The sequence below is a fragment of the Aphis gossypii genome, chromosome 3 (genome assembly GCF_020184175.1).
Source record: "Aphis gossypii isolate Hap1 chromosome 3, ASM2018417v2, whole genome shotgun sequence".
Lineage (NCBI taxonomy): Eukaryota > Metazoa > Arthropoda > Insecta > Hemiptera > Aphididae > Aphis > Aphis gossypii.
Window position 1 is genome coordinate 40,235,770 of NC_065532.1, and position 25,667 is coordinate 40,261,436.

The 25,667-nt window shown below is 28.8% G+C and overlaps 1 protein-coding gene and 1 long non-coding RNA gene across 3 annotated transcripts; one reads left to right on the top strand and one right to left on the bottom strand.

Moving 5' to 3' along the window:
• The first annotated feature begins 5,196 nt into the window (after window positions 1–5,196).
• On the top strand, window positions 5,197–25,368 carry LOC114121397 (uncharacterized). The gene is made up of 6 exons (XM_027983704.2): window positions 5,197–5,746; window positions 18,725–18,892; window positions 21,969–22,181; window positions 23,165–23,355; window positions 23,921–24,537; window positions 24,988–25,368. Exons 1-6 carry the CDS (start codon window positions 5,633–5,635, stop codon window positions 25,056–25,058), a joined length of 1,374 nt encoding a protein of 457 aa, XP_027839505.2. The 5' UTR covers window positions 5,197–5,632; the 3' UTR covers window positions 25,059–25,368.
• On the bottom strand, window positions 7,827–12,611 carry LOC114121398 (uncharacterized). 2 transcript variants are annotated; one of them, XR_007604759.1, is made up of 5 exons: window positions 12,524–12,611; window positions 9,957–10,085; window positions 8,808–8,952; window positions 8,572–8,736; window positions 7,827–7,976 (listed from the first exon to the last, which is right to left on the bottom strand). It is a non-coding gene; the product is annotated as an uncharacterized LOC114121398 (long non-coding RNA). The 2 variants fall into 2 exon arrangements; XR_007604758.1 differs by lacking the exon at window positions 12,524–12,611 and adding an exon at window positions 10,542–10,681.
• Window positions 25,369–25,667: the final 299 nt, after the last annotated feature.

Sequence of the window (25,667 nt, forward strand, 5' to 3'; positions counted from 1 at the left end):
GTCATAGCGAGCAACTAATGTGTGAGGGTGAATATTGAGCAATAAGCAAGCGATATCTAGAATATAATATAAACAAGTCGTCAATTTCGCCAATGGAAATAACTTAGGTATTTCCTTGATCGTGGCTTAGAATCTGGATACACAAATACACAAAGACAAAGTAACAAACTACAATATTACTATATTAGTATACTAGGTAGGTACCGTCTACATATTAATCACACTTTTAAATTAAATTAAAATATTTAAATGTACAAAATCCACAATCTATGCGTGAGCACTATTTCTATACTATTTCTTAATTTCTTACTAAAATACGTTTTAATGTAAAAACTTTATCTTTATATAGAAAAATAGAAATTCCAATTAAGAATAAGAAATAACGACTGTCTGTCTACATCTAGAAAATAAAAATACAATTATGAAGTAATAGGTACAACAAAATGTATTCAGCTTGAAAAAAAAGTCAATTATAGTATTTACACACAATAAAAGAATCATATATCTAATATTTCAGCTGTGTCAAAATGAAGGGTTTGCTTTTGAAGAACTAACAACGGAAACTCGACTGACAATAGCAATAACTTCTATCAACTAGGTACGATGATTTACGATTCCGAATAAAATAATTTTGCGATGTTACCGGAAAATTTTATTTTTAAAACAATTTTAATCATCTAAATTCTAAATAATAGATGATAATTATTGATTATTAATAATTTAAATGAAACTATATTATACTATCATTCTATTTGTGTCACAAGTTGGCCTTCGTGACATCTAGGAATAGTAATTAACTACCTATCTAAAATTGCTTAATAGTTTTTATAATCATACAATTTATTATTTTAGTTGATTTATTACAAAAGAATTTGAACAAAAATTTTCATTTTTATTATTATTATTTAGTGTATAAAAATAAAACTACTTTTATTCATTTTTATCTACTTATAGACTATATAGTTGTAGTAAACAATATTTTTAAATGTTTTTGAACCCACTCTCTCTCCGCTCCACGCAAAAAATGTATTATATATATATGTATGTGACTGGGTTCACATATAGGCTATAAGTACTTCCTACACAAACCATTAAAATAAAAGTACAACTATAGTCATCTAGTCATAAGATACATTTAATGTATTATAAACAATAATACCTATATAGTATTAGAGTAGGTATCTATAAGAATATGTTCTTTATGTAGTCTCTGTACTCTGTAGGTAGGTACATCGTACACCTGCTGTATTGTTGAAGATGGTTTGTAATCTACCTATAGTAAACTTACAGGTTAAATAGAAAAGTATAATTTCCCATAATTATTATACGCTATAATAATTACAATTATGTAACAATGTGTACAACAAATAAAAATGAACCTATAAAATCATATTTTATTATATTATTATTTAATAGACGTATAAATAAGTTCGTTAATCTTATTTTATGTGTTCGTACTTCGTTTAACCATTGATTATAATTTATAATTAATATTAATCAATGGTATTACTATATAACTAATTGTAGAAAATAGAAATCAATAATTATTATATTCATTACAATTAATCTGTTCGTGCATTAGTTAAAAAATTACTTTATATACATGCCAGGATAAAAAATCTTTTTTCCGAATTTACCTATATTATATTATATTTAATTTTAAGATAGGTAGGTATTTTTTGACAGTTTGACACCAAATTACCAAAATAATATTATACTTTAAACTGATTGAGTTTATGAATAAAAGTTTGTATAATAATGATTTGATCAAAGTATATAGGTGTATTGGCCATTGGGCTTTGGTTTGATTAATTATTATTTTTTATTTTTTTTATTAGAATACCTACTTAACTTTATGGTATAATAGGTCGAAGAATTATAATATAATTTTATTTTAAAACATAATTCCGTGAAGGAAGAGACCGTCCAGTGATGGCACTTCAGTGGTGGGATTAGTTTTTAACTATATTTGCATAGGTTACAGGTATTGTGTAGACTTAATAGCTTAAGAAGTCCCTAGGCCATTGACCTTTGGGTTTTCTTGTTGAGTTTTCAGGGAGTGTAGTTGGAGATAGGTTAGAAATAAGAGGGACTAAATGGTTAAGAGGACGCTACCCATGCATTTGTTGTCTCCGTCTTGCACACACCCAGCATACCAAAATTTCGTTCTCAAGTTTCAATAGTATGCTTTTAGTTTTAATATTAGATTAAATTGCACTATTATCAAACTTTTAGGTAAGAACATTATCTGTGCTTAAGCTTTGACGATTTTTCATTTTTTTCAAGCATACTATGAGCAAGTATGCAGTGAAATATCACAAATTAAAAATGCTCATATCTCGCTTGAAAATTAAACTATAGAATAGAAACCAACGCTTATAAGCACAGATAATGTTATTATCTAAAAATTGTATAATAGGTCAATTCACTCTAATATAAAAATTAACACTTAACAGCACATTATTGAAACTAGTGAACGAAATTTTGCCATATCGGGCGTGTGTAAGACGGAGACAACAAATGCATGGGTAGCATCCTCTTAAGGAAATTTTTTTGAAAATGTGTATAATTAGTTTTGGCAACCTCATAGTTTATTTATCGTAAGAAATGTTAGGTCTGTGTGTTCGGTAAAGTTGGAGATGCATGCGGGAGCGTTAGTGATTAATCGGAGTGTTTTAGACTGAAATTTTTGAATTTTATGTAAGTTGGTTTTCTTGATTGAGCTTCAGTATTGGAAACCATAAGTACAAATGAGTTTGAAAAATAGGTTATTGAGGATAAGTTTTGAGCATTCGTGTAGCAGGTGATCTACTACCTCGTTTTAGGTGTATCGGGAGATCTATCATATTACACCTACTAGCAGTACTAGGTATAGTTGGTGATCTACAATTATTATTACCTATTATTATATTATATTCAGGGTAATAAGGTACATTATAGTTAATTTATAATTTATAGTACTAAACTAAGTAGGTAGTAGGTATATATCCCTAATTAGTAATTACATATTAATTGTAGTAGGCGTCTATAATTGTTACTATATTACGTAATATAGGTAATTTATTTTGTCTTTAACAATTTATAGTTATTAGATTTATACTTTATACGGGCTTAGGGTAGCGGTCGTTGGCACCCTTCCAGAGCCGCCACTGTATTAGTTTTCCATAGTTTTGATTAATTTAAAAACGAGGATTGTGAGAATTTTATATTTCGTTAGTCATTATTTTACCATTTATTAAAAAAATCTATTATAATGAAAAATTGAAAGTTGTTTAATATTAATATTGTATATTATATAATATTACATGATATTATTTATTTTAATACATTATGTTTAAATTCTTTAATGCAGCAATAAAAAATGTATACCTACCCGTACCTACTGGATATATTGTTTGAAGTAAAAAATATATTTATCTTAATTTTTATTATTACAACTTAATTAAAAAAAAAATGTATTGAATACATACCTAGGTACTTAACTGTAATTACACAATTTTACTTCATTAAAATAATTGCAATATCTGTTATACAATGTATTATTACACACAATATAATGTATACTTATATTTATGTAGCTATATACTTTCCTTGTTAAAGTAGATTAGATACCTATAGAACCAGATTAATAATGATGTATAAGTAATAAGTTTATAAGTATGTTATTTTAAGTATATGGTTATAGGCACGTATACTAGGGGGGTTTTGAGGGTTCAACCTTTCTCCCCCCCCCAAAAATTAATAGTTGTGTCATTGTGTAGTTTATTTATATCAACATTCATCGATAAATATTGATTACCTATTGTAATTTTTTTATGAACCCACCTGAATTTTTTTCTTGTATACGTGCCTGTCTTATATTACATTATTTATTGCCTAAGCCACCTAGGTTAACCGTGTTGGTTTAATAATCGTATTACCTACTTATTATTAAACTCAATTATTATTATTTGAATATTATAAATGACCCTTTTTTTTTGCTCACCTCTAAAATTTATTGTCCGAGAGCGGTAAAATGTACCGCGAGTTGTACGCTAATTGAATAATACATTTCATACATAAGTATAACAATTAATAAAACTATACATTTATAGACATTATAATAACAATTTTTTTTAAGCCAAGGGGGGGGGGGTTGAACACCCAAACCCCCCTGGCTACGCCACTAAGTCTGTACAACTATACAAGCTGATTTTTTGTAATTAAATTTGAAAACTTTAAGTAGGTACCTACATTTAAATATTTCAGTCTATAATAATACAATTATGAATATAAGAATATATAAGTATATAGTAGGTTAACCATGTAAAATATATGAATATACATTTATTAAACAAAAAACAAATGTGCAGTAAATATATATAGCCACAAAGATATGGTATTTATAAGGTTGGCCGAAGCACTCTGTAGCTTGTACACTTCCATAAAACATATAGGTATACAATAGTAATAATAATATATATACATTCACTTTCGTCGAGGTCTCTTAACAATGTGTATTATAATATTATTATAGTCATAAACACAAGGTAGCTATACTAACTTTTGTATGTAAATTATTTAATATTAACGAACAATTCGTCTTTATAATAAAACAAAAGTTAAGCTATTTAGCCATAATTTTGACAAAACATGAATTTATATGGACATTAATGATTAAAGTAAGGAACGTTATCAAATTAAATAAACTTAGCTTTTTTCGTTTTGAGGGTGCGAAGAGGGTGTTTTATACTTTAATAGTATAATACTAATAATACTATAGGTGGTACTGCAGTAATATAATGGTACACGTTTTTTTTGTGGAAACAAATACAAGACGTAACAGTTTTGTCTTTTGTATATTATTATAGTACAGTCCGAAATCGAAGACATGTATCATTGCATTTTCCAGACGACTGCTGCTGCAGCGCGTTGCTTTTTTTGCGAGAGAACTAGTGGCGAAAACAATGCGCACGCGTAAGTCTGTCGAAATTGCTGCAATGCAATACGGCTATATATAATTTGTGTACGTCTTTTACATGAATATTATTATTTAGTAAAATATACTGTAATACATATTATTATTATTATTACTGTAAGCGCGTGGGAGGTCACGAGCTCGGATCTCACGCTATGCCCTTCCTAAACACTCGTCGGTGGTGGAAATCCACGTCCGTTCGCCCGCTCGACCGAGGCAGCCGTGCTCGAGAAGAATATTTTTTATTACCTATACGCGTATAACCACTGTCCGCTGCCGATCGTCTCTCGTCGCGTCCGTTCGATCAGTCAGTCAGAGTCGGTCGCCAAACGCATTAGGCATTATATCTAGTTGGCATCCGCAAAAATATTATATTACATACCTACATCGTTATCGATTTATCAATATCTAAAAATCTCTATACAGGTGCCGACAGTTGATCAAGTCAGTATAAACGGTCGGCCGTCATCGGTGGGAATCGCACGCGGACGTCATCGTCATCACACATTATACGTGCACATATAGTCAATATATTAAAACTGCATCATAACATCATAATATATACTATATAGTTGTCCCCGCTCGGCGCTGTATTTGATAAGTCGATATCGTTGTCATATATTATAAACGCGTAGACCACGACAGTAGTCAGTCGACGCAGGAGACACAACCGACATGGACAAGCAACAGGAAGCCGCAGTAGCAGCAGCCGGTACACCATCGGAAGACAGCATCAGTATGAAAACGGAATATCCTACGCACGAGGTGTACGTCTCCGAACCGCCACCGGTGAGTTGTAATTGATAATATAAGATTGTATATTACGAATATATATTACCTATAATATAATATATTAAGAAAACTATTTCAAAAATTACCTATAGATGGTTAGATACGTAGTCTATACATATCGTGACAACTTAAGTCTAAAATTTACAGTATACAAGTATACTTTAAATTAATAATAATGACTATTGACTACAATTCGACTTACGAGAAGTAATGGTACAGTTTGAGGCGTTTGAGCAAAATCGTTCGTTGCAGGCGCCCGTCTGTGCGGTGGTAACCACGTCACACTCCACTTCGTGGTTCGCGAGAAAGTCGAAACAAGCCACAACGACCGGAAGCGTATTTTCAATTTTGTTACTTTGAATTTCGATCTTTCCTATTCAGTGGATTGCGAATACTGTTTAAACTAACTTGCTGATCTAAACGAAAGATCTATTATGGTATTAGTGTATTACACATTTACACCCATATGATATAATATTTTTTAGCAACACAAGTTTTTATACTATGTTTAATTCAAGCCCACGAGGGTGATTTCAATGGCTGAGTGCCACCGAGTATGGGATTTTTCTCTGGACACCGAATCACAAAAAACAAATTATAAAAAGACCTATTTTTTCACTGTTGGTACATTATTTAAAAGGATTTGCAAGATCGCTCTGCTAATAAAAAAATGCCACAGTACTACAGTAGTTTAAATACATAAATGGTCTTCTATATTATACATGTACACACACCGACCTTATACGTTATAGATGTATAGTATACCTACATAATATACATAATATATATTAATTGTGTAGTTATATTATGTGTATTTTATTACTATTTACTTTATAATTCAACGTTCACGTTTTTAGTTTTGGTTTTTCACGTGAAACCTGTTGTTTGTGGGGCAAACAATAGTCGGTAAAAATTAATCGCTTTTACTATAATATATTGTGTATATAAAACGAGAAAGAAAAACTATTTAAGCGTATTATAGTAATAGTTTGTGCGTATAAAAAACAAGTGTAGTACAATAACGTCGATTGACACATGTGCTGTATATATTATTTCAATATAATATATAATCATAATTGAGAAGCGAGTATACCTACCTAGTTATATTATATAAGCCGCTTTTAGTAGCAGCCTCTCGGTCGTACCAAATTATAAAAAAGGGTATCGTCTTTTGATGGGCCCCGCGGGGTCGGTTCGGTAAAAAAAAACTGACTATCTAGTACTCACAATAATAATTTGTAATTATTTATAGTATATTGTTGCTCATGGTACTTGTACTCAACTATGTATATTGTTAGTACATCGTCGCCTAGTGCGTCAAAGAACAACGTTCTTATTATATTATTATTGTCATCGGGAACTCGGAACGACGAATAATAAAAACAGTAAAAAAAATCTCTGTGCATCTATTATAATTATTATTTTGATTTTTGTACGGAGGTGGTGTGCGTTGTTGCACTACCGCCACCGGAGGGAATATAATATAATATTATACATTGCTAAAATAATACATCAGTTGCATGTACTTATATAAATGCGTGTATCTACATGAATATATACAAAGAAATATAATCATAACAATAATACGTAAAAAGATGGTGTGTCGAGGACAACTGGGTATAACGACTGTAAACAATATGCAGTATAATTTATCCTTTCTCTTCGACTCTTGTGTTGGGCGCACAGACGTACATATGATGTATATATTATTATAAACGCTTTACCTTGAGTTCAATTCTTACAATGCGCACGTTAATGGTCGTGTACTCGCGTGAGTGTTTTCGTTTCTATTTTTACAACGAATTACGATTTACAGTGTCCTATGTTAAAAATTGTTTAAAAAGATCTTTTCATGCTTGACATACTGTAGTTAACTGCGCCACCAACAAGGCTGTTGTGTGCTCTTATATATTAGGTATAACTATATAAACACATAATATGTCCAGTAAATACGCAGGCGACTGTATAGATAACAAAATATGATTGTCTTTATCGCCGCTGGTTTTTGGGTTGACGTGAGAGGTACCCAAATAGCCATTATATATATAAATATATATATGTATATAGTTATTGCGTGTTTAAATTTACAATTCTATCTGACGCATCGCACGTAGATTTCTGAGCTCGTAAAATTTTTTGTTGCATAATTTTCACCGTAGATATACTCGTACTTGTTTTCACGGAAAAAAATGATTTTTTTTTTATCATAAGTTCCCAATATGTATACCTGCAACAGCACAAAAACATATAAATAATGACAAAAACTTGAAGTAAAAATATATAAATGTCGTGGTGTGCTGTATTAAGGCTAATGGACTGTTGCTAAACCGGTTGTCGGATAAGGTCTTTCGGGTCAAAATTAAATTCAACGAATCTTCTAGATTTTGTATACAAAATGTATATAGACAATCTGGAAGATTTCCAGATAATATATATATATAAGGTAACTATATAATTTTATATTATAATTCTTCTAACGTAAGTCGTAACGTATAAGGTATAACATTTATATATTCAGTACCTAATTACTTAAAGTACGTACTTACGACTTATATTTATACTAAACTGAATATAATTGTTGTCAACGTATATAATATAATATATATATTATAATTAGTCGATTTTGATTATGCATCTGGTTTGTGATTATATTTATGATTAAGACTCTCTAAGTTAAAATATGAATATAAACGATCATTATAAATGATTATATTGTGCACTTTCCAGTAGATTTTTAAGTGCACAAATTGCATATACGTGGTAAACACAGTTTCACTTGGGGTACAATAAATGTATATGTACATTGTACAGTGTACACTCACACGCACGCTTTCTCTCGTGATACAACCCATTAAATGATTTATGAATTTGACGGTTTTTTTTTTGCATGAGTTAAATGCCTTTAATGACGAATTTTCGCATTCACCTATAAACATCGTTAGGGCACTTTCCATTTCCATTAATACACGACGTTTGAATGACATATTCTGAAAAATAATAGCCTGTCTATAGTCTGCACCGATTAGCAAAAAAGAAAAAGGGCTCATTAAGTACCTACCAAAAATTAAGTTGTTCTTCGTATGTTCTTGCTAATGTTTTACCTACTCATAAAGTTGACGATCATGCCATTCAATTATTTTTTAATTCTATAACTCACCGATATTATCTGTTGAGAACGGTGTTCGGCAAATTAAAATTAAATTCTGAAAACGGTTATTATTAGTCAAGTTGCATAACGAATTTTAATTTTTACTTTATTCATATTTTGTTATTGAGAGAAAATCACATTTGACATTCATTCTATTATAACATCAGGTGTATTTGTATAAAAACAATAAGTATGTTAAATTATATAGAAAGTATGTTACACGATCTAAAAAAATATTCAAATACCTACACTTTATTATTCATATTTTTTTTTTTTACAAAATTTTAATTTATTATTATTACTATTATGCAACAGATATTTGTGGGTTTCTAAGTGTATACATTTATGAAATTAGAATATTTTTCTTCTTATACGAATAATTTTAGATTTTCTCACAGAAAAAAAAATAGTAGACAATTATGTAATTTAATTTATAGTATATATAGTTGTTGTTAAATTATATGCTCTCTAATGAACAACAATTGTTAAAAAAATCTAATGAAATTCGATAGCCATGTCATTGATTAATTTGACTGACGGGTGACGAGTACCCATTTTTCCTAAAGTATTTATCCTTATTTTATTAATTTAAATTATAACTCAATTGTAGTTTAACCAGTATACGATATATTGTTATACTACGAGTATATTGTATATTTGTATAATATACTATAAGGTGTAAGGACATAAGGTATGTCATATAAAATAAATATGTAATATGTGTAACAGTATGAATACATACCTATATATATTTATTCAATAAGTATCTTTTACCATTTATAAAAAAAATGTTACATGCAAGTATATTATTATATAATATAAATGCAGTATTAAATTCGAAAATTAAGACAAAAATAAAATGTTATGATTAATCATTTGTTATAAAAATTTGCAATTATGAGTACCTATATGGGCAATGAATATTTTATTATTTTTCATATTAAAATTACTATAACAAAACGATAACGTTGAATTGATAGTGAATTTTTTTACGTCTTTACTTCTCAAACCGTAAATTCATAAATTATTAAATATTTTATAAAAAATAGTATGACTTACCTGTACAAAAAATTCTTTGATAAAATTCTAAGCAGTTGATTCTTGAATGCTCGGAATATCACGAATTTCGTCTAAATATAAATGGAATAAAAAACCGCTTATATAGATACCATTTGCAGTTATACCTACCTAAATAAACAAATAAATATATTTATTTAATTTTTTTTTATTGAAATTTAATAAATTTAAATTACATAATAATAATGAAATAATGACACACGTTTAAGATCAAATAATAAAATATTATTTACACACCTACAATATTACCTATAGGTACATTATATCACAATAAAAAAAATAAGATCACAATTTAAATACAACTTAGGTATTTTTACTATATCATATGATTAGCTTGCTTCGTATATTATTTACTTCAGTTATTTTAATAAATATTTAAGTGTGCAATAAAACCGACAATTTTTTTGTAAATAATGAACGCGTTAAATTACCTATATTATGCTTACAGGTTTTTCGATATTATTGGTTAAATATGTATTTATCTATAGTACTTACCTATACTGGCTACTGGGAGTCTGGGATCAACAACGCGGTTAAATGTACAAAATATATAATATATAGAGTTACCTGTATAAAATCTTTTTTTTTTGACGTTGCGCTCCAATCGCGCGTTTAATTCGCCAAATTCGGAGCAGAATTAAAATGTAGTAAATTATGGAAAAAAAGCGCACCCGTTCAAGTCAATAATATATTTTATATAGGTAGTCGACATTGCATAACGACTTTACTATGTCTACTATTATATACCGAATATCAAATTACACAACTATATAAAAATAGAAACATATCACTTACACGCATTGCTTCATCACAATATTTTTATTCTGGCCCGAACCCCCGCCAGGTTCAATGAACCAAACGCTTTCTCCTTATCGAATGAATAATAATAATAAACACACATAATATATACATGTATAATGTATATCCATCGGCGTACGCGGACAATGTGACAAAATGATATAAAACGATTATTGAATAATAAGTGGCGAAAACTGCCTGTATAATTGTATAGGTATATAACAATAATAATAATAATAATAATATGTAATATGATTTTTTTTTCCCAATCGAGCAGAAATAAATATAATAGCTAACCATATAATAATATGAAGAAAAAAACTCCGACCCATATAATAGTTTTTTTCCTGATTTGTGCCAAATGTTCTGCAACGCAATACTGCCGACCACGGCCGTATACCGTTATAAAATAGTATAGGTACTTACCTATATATAAGCACTATACCTATATATATATATATATAAGTACGAGCGCATAACCTTACAGATGTCGTGAACCGTACCTAATAATAATATTGGAACCTGTAACCATATCGAACATCGCGCGCTTACGACGAAACGATATTGTGATAGTTAATCAGCTATTTTATGTACATATTTGTGCAGCAGAGTTGAGTCAGCATCGGAAACTCTAATTATTATTTTACCTAGTTGTTCCGTCTCTTCGCATAAATAATATGTACACAACATAGGTAGGTTAATAGGTACATTATTTTCTGTTGGTGTCAATAATTCGTAATTTTTTTTTTTTTTTTGAAACTTATCTAATTAGGCGTTCAACTATATTGTACCGATGCAGGTAACCAACACGCATAACTGTAAATTCCGGTAGACGTTGATCATAAAATGTCAACTGCAGCTGCATAGACGATAGACGTCGTAAAATGTTAAATTAAATAATAATTAATGTTCAATACAATAAATATTATAGGTAGTTATTTTGTATTGTTGTAGCCTATAAAGATGTATATACGTATAGTATTATAGAGGAATAACTAATTTTAATATCATAATATGAACTTCTAAAGAGAGCTTACTTCGTGGTAGATTACCACGAATTAACCAATTGTAATCAATGCTGATAAGTGATAACTTATATAATATATATTTATATTGAATTTATTTATACTCGAAAAAAATTGAGTGATGTTTTTAGAAAATAAAACACAATATTCTTTAGGTAATTTTAATTTGTCATTATGATATCGTAATCGTTTCGCTATAAATTTGACTTGTGTTAAATCAATTACAATCGAATATAGTTATACTTATTACAAATGCGAATACTTAGTATAATATTCTGAAATGAAATTCATTATTAACATCGATAATAATAATATAATATTATACATATTATGCATATTATTTTTTTAACTGATTAAACTCAAAACGTTTTCATATAATATATAGGTAATAATAATACCTATAACGCTATAAATTTACATATTATACATATTTGTACATAATATTGTAATGAAATTGCGCCTATCATAATATAATGTATTTATATCATGCAATTGTATACGCTATTAAAATCGATTTCCGGGATCTACTGCAGTAGTGTGATTGTATTCAACCATAATATTTAAAACTATCTGTCATCGATCAAACACAAAAATGTTTTGGAACGGACAAATCGAGTGCAAAAACCGAAACATAAGACATTAGTCTGTTTTATACGCGGCAGTGTTACAATAAAATTGGTATAGAGAATAATAAAAGTATATAATTTTGTTTTGAAAAATAATTACTTTGCTTTGTAAATATCTTGATACTTTCTCCGATCGTAGCTGTTTATATTATATTATTGTTGTTGTTATTCCGACAAGCTAAAGAAACTAACGTTTGACCTTTGGTTGAGCATCATAATATTATATATTTACACTTACTATTTAATTTTTTTTTTTTATCAACTTAGCACGTTCAGCCATATCGCGGTCACACTGGTCTTACCACTAACCACTATACGACCAGTACCTATATACAATTACAAACATATTATTATGTATTTATGTCGTTTGTTATTATTTAAAAAAATAAATAATGTATATTATGCGAATCATGATTATATTTTATCATTAGAATTTAATATTTATAATATATAATAAGGTTTAGTAAAAATGTTTTTTTTTTTTTTTTTACTTTGTTGTTAAGGATTTAGATTTGGTTGTTTAAATATTACATTTTTTTTTCCGATAGGTATAGGCGAATCTATTGTTCCAATTCTATCCAACTATAAACTACCGTTTAATTTGTTTTATCATAAAATAGGAAATTGTTAATTTATTGGTCTCGGCGTGTTTGAATTTATATAAATACACAAAACATATTATTATAACCTACCTATTAGTTATTATAATTAAACTTTTTATAGACTGATAAATAATTCCTGTTACGCGTCCGCTGTTTTCTCGCACTAAATAGTGACGGTAAATTATACATTTTTTTATTACTATAACCTATTACAGAACCAAAAGTTAATTAAGATTGGTTAAGAGAATTTGTAGTCCTATACCTAGCTTTATACTATTATAACATTTATAAATGAACCAATTATAAATGCATTTCAAAAAAATTATTTTTATTGTTATTTTTTATATATATCTAAGGTTATATTATTTTCTAAAGTATTTTGATAGTTGGTAGGGGTGAAATAAATTATAGCTGGATAATGTATGTCTATACTTAAAAGTTTTTATTAGACAATATAATATCTTATGCAAGTGTATAAAAGCCAATAGGTACATCAGGTACATGTACATAGTTGAACTTGAAATCGTAATTTTTTTTTTTTAATAATTATTTACCTAATTAATAATCTGTTTCAACAATCAACATAGGTACCAAATATTTATATTAAGTTATAAATTTACAACAAATAGAAATAAATAAGAATAAACAAAGATCTATCTTATTATTATAGTTGTCTAGTTGGTCGTAGTCTAAAGATGTCTTATGGTAGGAGTGGTCACTGGTCATAGGTTATAGGTTAAGGACCAGTTGTACCATCTCCGATTAAAGTTAACCGTAGTTTAATCGACCAAATTTGGCCGGTTAAAAATCTGTTATCAGTTGATTAACTCTTTATCACTGATTAATCATAGACTGTACAACCAGGCCTAAGAATGTTAAGATGTTTTTTCATCGATTTTCTATTGAAGAATTTTGGCGAATTTAAATTTTTTAATTGTGGTTAAGGAAGCGGTGGCTACCTGCAGGGTATGCGAAGTGTCAGTAGTGGTCTTTTATTTCTATATATAGTAATAGATAGTCTGATAGTATTTCATCTGCACGATTGAGGCATGGCTTAATAATATAAGAGCTTATTAAGCCTACACGGTTATTATTACCCTTTGTTTTTCTTTAGTTAAGTTTTTTTTTAATTGTCTAGGCTTATCTATCGTTAATTATTTCATAGAGTCGCTTATCTTGAAATCCTCGTACATAGATTAATTATACATCGATTATTCTAAACATACGACATAAATTATTTTTATGTTTTATCTACTGAATTATGCGACAAAAACAATTTAAAACAATTTAATTTTACTATTTTAATTAATTTAATTAGATAGATATCTATCTACATTCGTTTTCTGCCAAATTATGATTTGAATAATACATATTATAATAATGTGATAAAAGGGAAAATGTAATTAACAACATACGAACTGCAGTATACTATTAATGTAATTAGTTTGGCGAATATATTATATAAAATTAAACATTTTCATTTTCTAATCTCTGTAAATGGCGTGCATCACATTACGAATATCATCAGATGCAAAACTTCGGTGTATTATATATTTATTACTTACAACATAATATAATAGTCACATATTATATTCCTACAGGTGATGATAGGTCATACTGTCATAGGTCATGGCAGTATTTTTAATATTCTATCACGTTAAGAAAGCTAGTTCTCTTTTTATTCGTTATAAATTTTATGATATTTTGATTTACTATATTATTGTCAACACCATGTTTCTGCACCAGCCACCTAAATATAACGCTTTAACGCTTATAGCTATGTAATTCATAGTAAATCACAACAGACAGACCACAGACGGACTACATAATTTGTAGATAACTTGTATAATTGTCTATACAATTGTACACACAAAAGAATAATTAAAAAAAATCTCATGATAGAAAGTAGCTTCCTCGTTAGCCATCCGTTTTTCTTCTTATTTTTCTGATGAATTCAATGGATATGTCTCATTAACTTTAACACCCACAGACACGTTGGCTATTCATTACCTATGCCGTAATGTGATAAATTTATGTAAATTATTGACACGGAAAACATAATGAATTCGTTCAATTTCAACGCACTTTCCTCAATAATAAATTATAAGGCACAATATACGCTCGACGTGTATACCTATAAAAGCAGTTCGCATACAGATCGAATTTCAAAAAAAAAAAGAAAAGATTTATGTTTGTTATATATATATATGTAACATATATATACACCCATCACCTGGATTTTTTCGCAAGTCATTTTCAAGTGCACCGGATGTCCTGTTTGCGAATGTACGTTTTAAAATGGCGTAGGTACATGTATTATGTATCTGTAACACACCACACTACCACAGCAGTTGTGTTTTCCACAGGAAATTTATATGTTATAATAATATAATATACAATCATAACTGTAATGTAGAAAATACAAAATAATTCAATAAAAATGACAATACAAAATATTCGTGCGATTAAACGTGGATTAATCCTATATACGGCTATATCGATATGTGTGGTAACTGTTAACCGAGATCAAAGTACCAAAATATACCTACCTAATACATTTCATTTTAATTAAAATTTTTTGATTTGTTGGGTTTCATTCAGTTAACCTATATTCACATTACCAATACGTATACAAGATTATTTTAGATCAAAAATACTTTTCTCGTGAAATAGCTACGCAGGTAATTATTATTGTATTCCATTAGCACTTTTTACCATTTGGTGAATATTTTTATATCTATATACTATACCGAAGACCGAATCAATAATAATCAATGTACAATACATGTAGAATTGTAACAGTGGAATACTACAATGTAGGTAATAGGTATGTACTACCTATACCGGTGAGTTGTGCATTAGGTAACCACTAACCGAATAACCGTATACCCAAACCGAAGCTAAAGATTCTTAGCGAAAGTACATGACAATGATGTATTTTATTATTATCTATTCTCGTGAACTGCAGTTTTCTTGGTAGCAGCAATGTTCGAAAAGTTTCACGTCTCGTTAGAAAATCGAGTATCCGCGGTTGGTATTATTGTGACAAGATGATTTTTTTTTATTTTAAAAATATATTAATATACATTCAATATTACGCAATATGTGGCCTATACGTATCAATCAAAAACATATTTTGAACAATAATCATTTTCAACAACCGAATATTATTTGTAGACAGCTACAATTAATATTGTGACTTTCATATTCAATTCGACCACTATATTCTTCAGTCTACATCAAATCGGTCCGCAAGTGCGCAAAACGTGAGATGAGTTCCAGTAGACGATCTGTGTTCTTTTCAGTATGTATGCCTACTACAGTTTGATTTTTGATTTTGATTTTATCCCGTAAATAACAGTGGTACACGGTATTGCGCCGTAGAATGTCATGCGTATATAAAATAAAGGCACATAATATAGCCTGAAGTTGCTTGTAAGTACGCTGTCGTACCATTAGTGATAATTGTCCGTCGGTAGTGGCAGCGAACTGCACTTATTATTATTAGTAGTAACAACTAATGATGTATACATCAATATATATTTTATTTCCTTTTATATAGTTTTCGTTATTTATTATAGATTATATTATTGGACGTCCGTGACGGTACAACGGTAATCGAGAAAGTAATAGTTAGGTATAAGCAGGCATGCCCTACGTTGCACTCGTAGGAAAACCGCAATTACGACTTTTCTTCGCCGTAGAAACAACGCCCGTAATACATTTTCAATTGCCACGTACTTATACATATATATATATATATATATATATATATATAGGTATAGTTGATAATAGGTATATTGTGGTTCAGTTAAGGTTTCTTATTGCCACCGTGGAACAAATAAATACATTTTGTTCGGAATACCGGAGAACACGAATTGTCTAGGTATATACATTATACCTACATAATATATATATCTACTTAGATATAGGTACCTATAGCTACGCGCACAACTCGACGACAACTGTTATAACAATGATAAAAAAAAAATAATAAAAAAAATATATAATAGCATTTAATTGTGGTCAGCGTGGCGACGATCCAGTTATATGAACGTGATGGTAGATACATATCTATATTATATTAAAACAATGAATAGTGCAGCGTATAATTTAACTTATTATTATACTATCGTGTCAGAAAATAAAAATTGTTGAATAATATACAAACGCATAAATCGATTAAGTCAAGAATATATTCCAAAACCGTGTGAAAGTCCTATATATTATATTTTAAAAGAATACTCAAACGATTATATATATACCTAATAATACATATATATATATATAATATTATAATATAATTTATAGGTATAGGTACGCATCTGTCTGCATGTACCATCCACTTATGTATACTGCACGGAATAAATTCAAAATATTCTTTAACATTCATATAATATATAGCCGTGAGGAGAGCTTAATCGAACCACGAGTTACAAGTCATGAAAACTCGTGATTAATCGTCGTCACGAATTATTGTACGCATATTATTTGTATTATAAGCCAGTATGGTGACTCGGAGGAATCGGAGGAATAAATTTTATATATATAGGTATATACCTACCTACACTAACCGCGGATGATTTTATACATAATATTTGAAAATCGTGATCAGAAATTCAGACGTTATGAGTTGTGTAGGTCGCCTGTCGTATACATATTATAGGATAGTAAAGTTTATACATACATACTAATACAATAAATACACCTATCTAGCGCGTTAATCTACCAGCTATTTCAACATCATAAAAAAGTAGAATCATGTAAATCCGTGTGGCGTGCATCCTCCAATTAGATTGTTCGGAAATCCTATTATAATAATAATGATAATAACAATTATGGTAAAATTCTACCGAGTTGTGTACATTTATACAATTATTATTTATTTACTTTTGTTTGCCGGTGCGTTCTAAAACCTAAAAAATAACAACAATAAAAATAAAATACATTATATTCTGCCCCCGCATATTTTGGTCGTAACAAACGTAGTTTAAAGGTTAAAATATTAAATTATGGATGTTATCATTATATTATGTGCTTACACGCGTAAGTATCATTATTTCAAACTATTGGGTTTTAAAATTGTCGTACCTAGAGCTTAAAATTACTTATACGTTATAGAACGGCGAGCAATCAAAATATCTATAATAGTATAGATAGTATTAATACCGTACCCAAAGCCTGCATTTCAAATAGTTTTTGTTGTCAGTGCTCGAACATAAAATAATTATTGCGAGTCGTTATATATTAACTAAAAACCACTTATGGTAAATTAACTAAAATCTACTTGTATCGTAATTTGTAGGTGTTTTGAACTTTACTCCCATACCTAGATTACTTGATGACATTATCCTAAGTATTAGGCACCAATAAAAACATACTAATCTGTACATTGATCAAAAATTCATGTCCGTAATAGGTATATATACCATAATATTATATTATTATAGACACATAGTACGTAGACTTTGTTTCCGTTCTCTTGCTATGTTTAAGTGACTTAGAGCTTCTTTACACAGAACGTTTTTGGTTTTGGTAATATGTTGAATTTTTATAATTATTTATTTGGCTTACCTATATAAAAAGTTTAACATAAAAATATTAATAAATTATAAAGATAACAGTTATAATACCTTTACTATTATTGACTATTGTATATTATTGTGTATAATAACGACGTTTTAATGTATATTTTATAGGCGTACAAACTCAAAACTCGACCGACTGCTGTCCAAATAGCAAGAATAGCGGCATTCACTGTGATCGCGTGCTCGTTCATACTTGGATCATTCATGTTGGCTGCTGCTTGGCTACAAGCGAACGCCTCTTGCTCACAGTTAATGCATGCCGAAGCACTCCTCAGACAGGTAGATACAAAATAAATATTCCTACAAGATCCTGAAATAATATTATAATACTACATATCCTATACAAAATCTCTCTCTCTTGTTAACAGTTCAGGGGCTAGTTAGCAGTATTTTTCTATTTTTAATCGCAATTTTCGACTTTTCTTTTTTATACATACTACATAGTATATGTGTCTGGTTTCACATCTTAATCCTTCATTACTTGTTTTATACAATCTAGTGGTGGTCTTATCTACTATTCTACCCTTTTAAATATAATCTCTCTATCATTCTTACTAGTAGATTGTTATGTCGTAGCGTATTAGTTTATAGTTCTTTTAATCTTCATGTATTTTAGGAAGTATCTTCTTTCTTTCACTCTATGAATTTCTTTGTTTGTTATACGATCTACCTAATTTATTTTAAGATTTCTCCTCTAGTACCACGTTTCGAATGCCTGTAATTGTTTTCTTCAAATTTTCCTATTATCTAAGTTTCACTGCCGTAATGCTCCAGACATATGTTTTCAATAGATCCTTCCTTATTTTGAAATCCATGTTTTTGGAACTAAGTGGGATCTTCTTTCCTATATCTAACTATTACATTACTAGACTACTGGATTATTCATCAAACACACTCATTTGTCCATTTTATTTTTTAATATAAAATTTCTATAAAAACTGATGTTTGGAATTTTCAAGTATACTTTAAGACCACATTCTTAAATTCTTAAGAATTGTTGTAATACTTAAATATGAGTGATAATACAAACTTCCGTTCTTCAAATAAGAACTCCCTTACTGTATTATAAATTATTTAGTGCATAGTTTTTTAAAACAATTTAATCAATTTTTTTAATGCATCAACAATATTTAAGTATATACAATAAAAATTAGTTATTAATTTATAAAAATAATTTAAATTTATTGAGCACACCAAGTGTGTATAACTCCAACATTGTTACAATAATGCATAGGCAATAGGTATTATAATAATATTTTATATCGTAGTTGGTAGTTAGCTAGTATAATAGCACTATTGTTCTAGCCTAGTATTTAATTTCTCTGTACAAAACCAACTTAAAATCATAACGAAATTAGCATGTGACCACTACAAAAAAGCCTATTATAGGCAGGGTGTATACAATATTTTTTAAAAAGATTTATAATAATCTGATATATGAGAAGTGAGAATACTGAAGTCGGTGTAATATCACTTTCTTTGTGTATCTTTCTACGAGTATATACCTATATGTTAAGGTTTTTTTTTTGCTGATTTGACGATGACAGTTTTCCAGATTATAGAATTGTTCGGCTTTCACTATAATATAATATAATCCACGCACAAACAACAGTGAAACGATTTTCCTAGTCTTATTTATTATTTATTTTTTCTGTATAGCAATTATATATATCTTGCAATGGAAATATCTATGATACAATTTAAAACGGTCAGATAATTCTTTGTTATGCGATGGAATTTGAAAATGGTAATAACAATAACAAAAAAATAGTCAGTATATTAGGTAAACAAACAAAATAAAATAAATAAATAATCAACTAAAAGTATTTCCGCGTTTGAAAATCACTAAAACGAATTGATCAAGGGTCCATACACAAGCGTTCGCAATACGCGCTGCGGCCAACATATGGAACATGGGTCAAGCACGTACAAACTAATAGATACGACACGCGAATATAGAGAATATTCAGTGTAACCGACCATTAAGCCCAGGAAACGAGTCGATTATGAAACATTGAAACCGTCGTATAAGCAGGCAAGACGTATCTATAATCTATATTACATATTGTTCGACACGATGACCAACTGAGCATATAATTTATATATTATGCCACTATATAATAAATAATAGTAATACAGTTGATTTAGTCAAATGTAATAATTCGAATTTTTTTAACTTAAAATGATCGATACCTCGAACTTTTACCCCAGTCCCTATAATTTCCTATTTAAACAATGAAAAAAATCGGGTATTACTCAAATATTTTCGTAAATAAGTTTTTTTTTTTTTTTAATTATGATATTTCTCACAAGAATGTACTAAATCTCTCATCTTCACGATTGCACAGGCACAGATACATTATAATGAATTGAGATGATTTATTGAAAACAAACCATAAAAGTTAGTGATGAATTTTTCGAAGCTTTAAATAAAATTGAACGATTCACGCAAATGTTGAGATCAACATTATTTTAACAACAGATTTAACTATTAGTTTTTCAAACATTCGATCAAATTATATGTACCTACATTTGTAATTTGTCATACTTAGGTATTTTTCTATACTTTTATTAATTTTATACAATAATAAGTTTTAAGTAGGTAAAATTTAATTTTTTATTTCTTTTAATAAAAAAACCCTACATAAATACATAGTAGATCGGATAGTATATAAAATTGTTTTTTATGCACCTACTACCTAACCAATGGCAACCATAAAAATAAACAAAAAATTATTCGATTTTGGTAATGAAATTCAAGTATGAGCCATTTTGTAATAACAAATAACTTGTAAGGATTGAATTTGCTTAAAACTGAGTTTCGAAGAGTTCAATTATATCTATATTCTATACCAACACATATTGATATATCTAACTTTTATTGAAATCGGTCCAATAATTTTTGAGATTAACTGTAAATAAAAACTCATTTCATATTAATTAAATAGATAATAGATAACATTTTTTTATTATTATCAATGTAACAACTACACATAAGTGTATTTATTATAACCGTATCCTTAAATAATTTGATTGAAATAATAAAAAATAGTTTTATAACAAAGTGCGATCTGCTGTAGGTATTGATACAATAAAAACAAGTAGGTAATAAGTATGATTATTATGATATTATAAAGTACGAAAGTGGAAGAAATAATATTTTAATATTCATTTTAAATATTGGTTGATTCTTCACATTGCAATCTGTACGTGCATACAGATAATACTTATATAGACATATTATGTAGCTATATAATAATATATTATACTTTTATACTACTTGTACCTACCTACATAACTATAGTTAACATTTAAAGTATTAAAAATAAACTTTATACAATATTTATGCTTAAAGAGTGAAGAAGCTGTAGACCGTCCACAGTATCAGGCTTTGGTCGACCCTTTGCAATCAGACGAGACATCTGATTCGAAGCAAGAGGAGCTTCCCGTCCACCAGCAATCAACCAGAAACGCCGAGAGTTCTACAACCGTTAATAACGACCAACAACCGGCTGCGCCAGTTCAAATCAAGTTTCCAATGGACTTAGATTTTGACGAAATCGTTGGGGTGAGTATCTGTTTGCTCAGTTAGTACCCTGTCCCTAGTATATCACCCTAATGTAAGTATAAGTGAAATCGAAGAGTGGGTTAAGCCTCTTCAAGTCTTTTAATCTCTCTTAAAAACAAAAAAAAAATATTTTCTTTAATACATATTATTTAATATATACATAGAAAAATAGATGACATATATTATATTATAATAGGTATTTAAAGAATATTTTCTTTGTAATAGCGGTAAATATTTTATAATTGAAAATAATTTCTTATTATCCTTGAAGTGCTGCAACTAACTGTCATTATTTTAAAAATAAATAATAAAAACCAGAGAACTTAGCTTCTGCTGCATATTTTAATAGAATTCAATAAATTATTTATAGGTAACTAAAAAAAAAAATTAATTAAAAAACAATAAATTCTGAGCGAAAACAATCTGAACATAAAATTATGACATGACGTGATTATAATGTGTATAAACTGTATGTGTTTAAGTACTTGAGCAGTTTTTCAGCTAGATGATTATTACAAATTATATGTATAAATTGGGGCTTGGTTTTTATAATATTATAGTAATTAAATAACCTATAGTATAAATCTCATACATATAAACTGAATTCAAATGATTCAATAGTTTTACAAACTATTCAGCAAAATATTCATAATATTAAAGATCTATGACATATTTTTCTGAAATTTTTGACTTAGCAAATACTAAGATCAATTTACCAACAGATTAAATTGGGTAGAGTTAATGAAAAATATATTTTGTCAATAATACCTAGTTTTAATAAATTTTTATACATTTTCATAGCGTACTTTTCGTATCATAAAGAGTAAAAGTTTTATTATGACTATATATGTATACATAAATGATAAATTATGTAAAAATGAACTTTATTTTGAACATTTTGGAAAAAAGCTATTGTAAATTAAACTAGTAAGAGAGGTTGCATCCAATGAAACCTATTCTATAATGTACTTGTTTTGATAAAGGCTCTACTTGAGAAAAATCAACGTTCGCGCATGAACTGTGTAATTGAGAAGAAACGTGCCGAGGAAGTCATGGACCACCAACCGAAAACGTTACGTCTGCCGTTCGGAGTAAACATTACCACTGATCCTCGTTTTGAACACGTTACGGGTGAACGATTGAGCATCGTTTGCGAGAGTGGACATGACGAGAGGTATGAAAATATGATATACCTACTAATATACAATACATTATACAACTATACAAGTTCAGCCGTTCAGATATTTGGAAATAATAAATTTTATTTCAATATCCGTTATCTACCTACTTTAAATCAATAGGTTGTACCCAAGGCCGTAGCCAGGGGAGTTAGAGTTCAGACCCCCCCGAACTTTTTTTTTGAAATAAGATTGAATAGTTAAAATTTAATTAATATTTTTAAAATTTCATGTTTTATTACATAATATAACAAATGTATACTCTAATCCCTCCCAAAATATTTTTTTATCTACGGCCTTGGTTATATCTTTGTTTCCTTAAGGTAAATAAATTTATAAATTTTATATTAATTTAATATGAATGAGTACGTACTATTTTAAAATGGGTTATTACCGATAAAGCCATAAATGAGTCCTTTAAAGAGTGTTTATTCTTTAAAGGAGTGATATATTATTATACCCTATAGGTGATAGAAAACAACTAAAAATAATCTCTTCATATAAAGATCTAGTACCTAAAATGAAAAAGTAGTCGACTAATCAATTAAATCTAAAATACAGACGAGCTCCAAGTCCGGTGGAACAAATGCAACAACAACCATCAATAATGATGCCGATGCCAATGGGCAATAATCCAATGACCCATTTACCAAGTATGATGGGACCACCACCACCACCACCACCACCACAGCCACATCATATGCCACATCCTCACCATCATCAAGGTCCAATTCCGTTGGCCATGATTGCTCGTATCAACTCCGACATTGACAATCAGCTTCAACTGCAAGAGCAACAGCAGATCGAAGATCACATCATTCCAATCTTCCAGCAACTATTGCCCGAACTCAGACCATCGCCCGATAACCATCATGAACACCAACAACACCATAAACAAGAAGCCGAGGACAGAGCTATGCCCAACAAAGTTCTGTACCATCCAGCGATGGCCGAAGGAAGAGCCATGTACACTGTTGCTATATCCGACAAGCCAAACGGAGACGGACCGATGATGCACCACCAAGTCATGCCATCCGAATCTGTGCGCCAGAATGCACCCATTTTCCAGAGGGTCCCTATTCACGTACCTGTGTCCATGATGATGTCACCTGGTGCCGGACAATCAGTCCAACAAGATAATCCAATTGACGAACCCAAACCAGATCTTCGTCCACACTGTAAGTAACTACCCTTATTGACAACTATAATTTTATGATTTTTGTATATAATATAATACAGTACAAAGTGTTAATGTTTATTAATTGATAATAGGTAAGAGGGTACCTTTACACTTAATAATTATTTTTAAGTGATGTTGCAATATTTTTCTTAGAAAGTAAAAATAACAATTTTAGTTATAATAATTTATAATAATGCATACATTTTCTGCATCTTCAGTACTGCAATCTTATGTTTTAAAGTTTTAAACGTTAAAATACTATTATTATTAAATTAAGTTGGTGATCAACATGACGTGATATCATCATAGTGTAATACTAGTTAGATGAATAAAATATTTGGAAGGCACCTAGAAGTTTTATTTTAAGACATCAATAATTTAAAATTGTTTAGTGTTATAACTTTATTAGTTTAAAAAAATTATTAATTGTAATATTTTTATATTTTAGTTGTTCACCCACGTTCAGTTGAGTCAGTTCAAGAGATCAACCAAAATGAAGAGATGGATTCTAGAAAATGATTTTTCAATTTGGCAAAATTTTATTTCACATTAAAAAAAGAGTAGATCTTTTGTTAATGTTGATAGATTCTTAAAACAAGCCCAAATTGACATTAGGATTACAAGAATCAAATAACAATTAAGCTTAAAGAATTTTTATGGATATTTGATATCAAGAAATCAGTGTATTTGGTATACATATAATAAATATTTGATCTTTGTTTACAACATAGTATTTTTAAGTTTTGTTAATGTTAATTGTGATAGATTAATAGATTATTATAACATTTATAGTTTTGCTTTCAAATAAAATCTATATTCAATTTTGTTATTTATTTCACTTTATTTGAATAATTCAGAAATTATACATGAAGGTATTAAATAATCACTGATAATTTCAATACTAACATATAGATTGTAGGTAATATACATAGGTATATAGTATATTATAACTATAAAAATGCTTTAGAATAAAAAAAAAATAAAACTACTTAAAAAAATCCACGAAATTAATCATTAGAACTTTTGATATAAATATTTTATAGGTTTTGAATAGGTACATTATAATTTCCAAAATATTTTTCCAAATAAGTAATAAATTAGAGGATACATTTAGTTAGTTTTGATAAC

Bases quoted from the DNA above. Each gene is read 5' to 3' on its own strand.
- LOC114121397 (XM_027983704.2), top strand. From the start codon at position 5,633: ATGGACAAGCAACAGGAAGCCGCAGTAGCAGCAGCCGGTACACCATCG. The intron at 5,747-18,724 runs GTGAGTTGTAAT...TATATTTTATAG, and splicing joins ACGTCTCCGAACCGCCACCG to GCGTACAAACTCAAAACTCG. The intron at 22,182-23,164 runs GTGAGTATCTGT...GTTTTGATAAAG, and splicing joins ATTTTGACGAAATCGTTGGG to GCTCTACTTGAGAAAAATCA.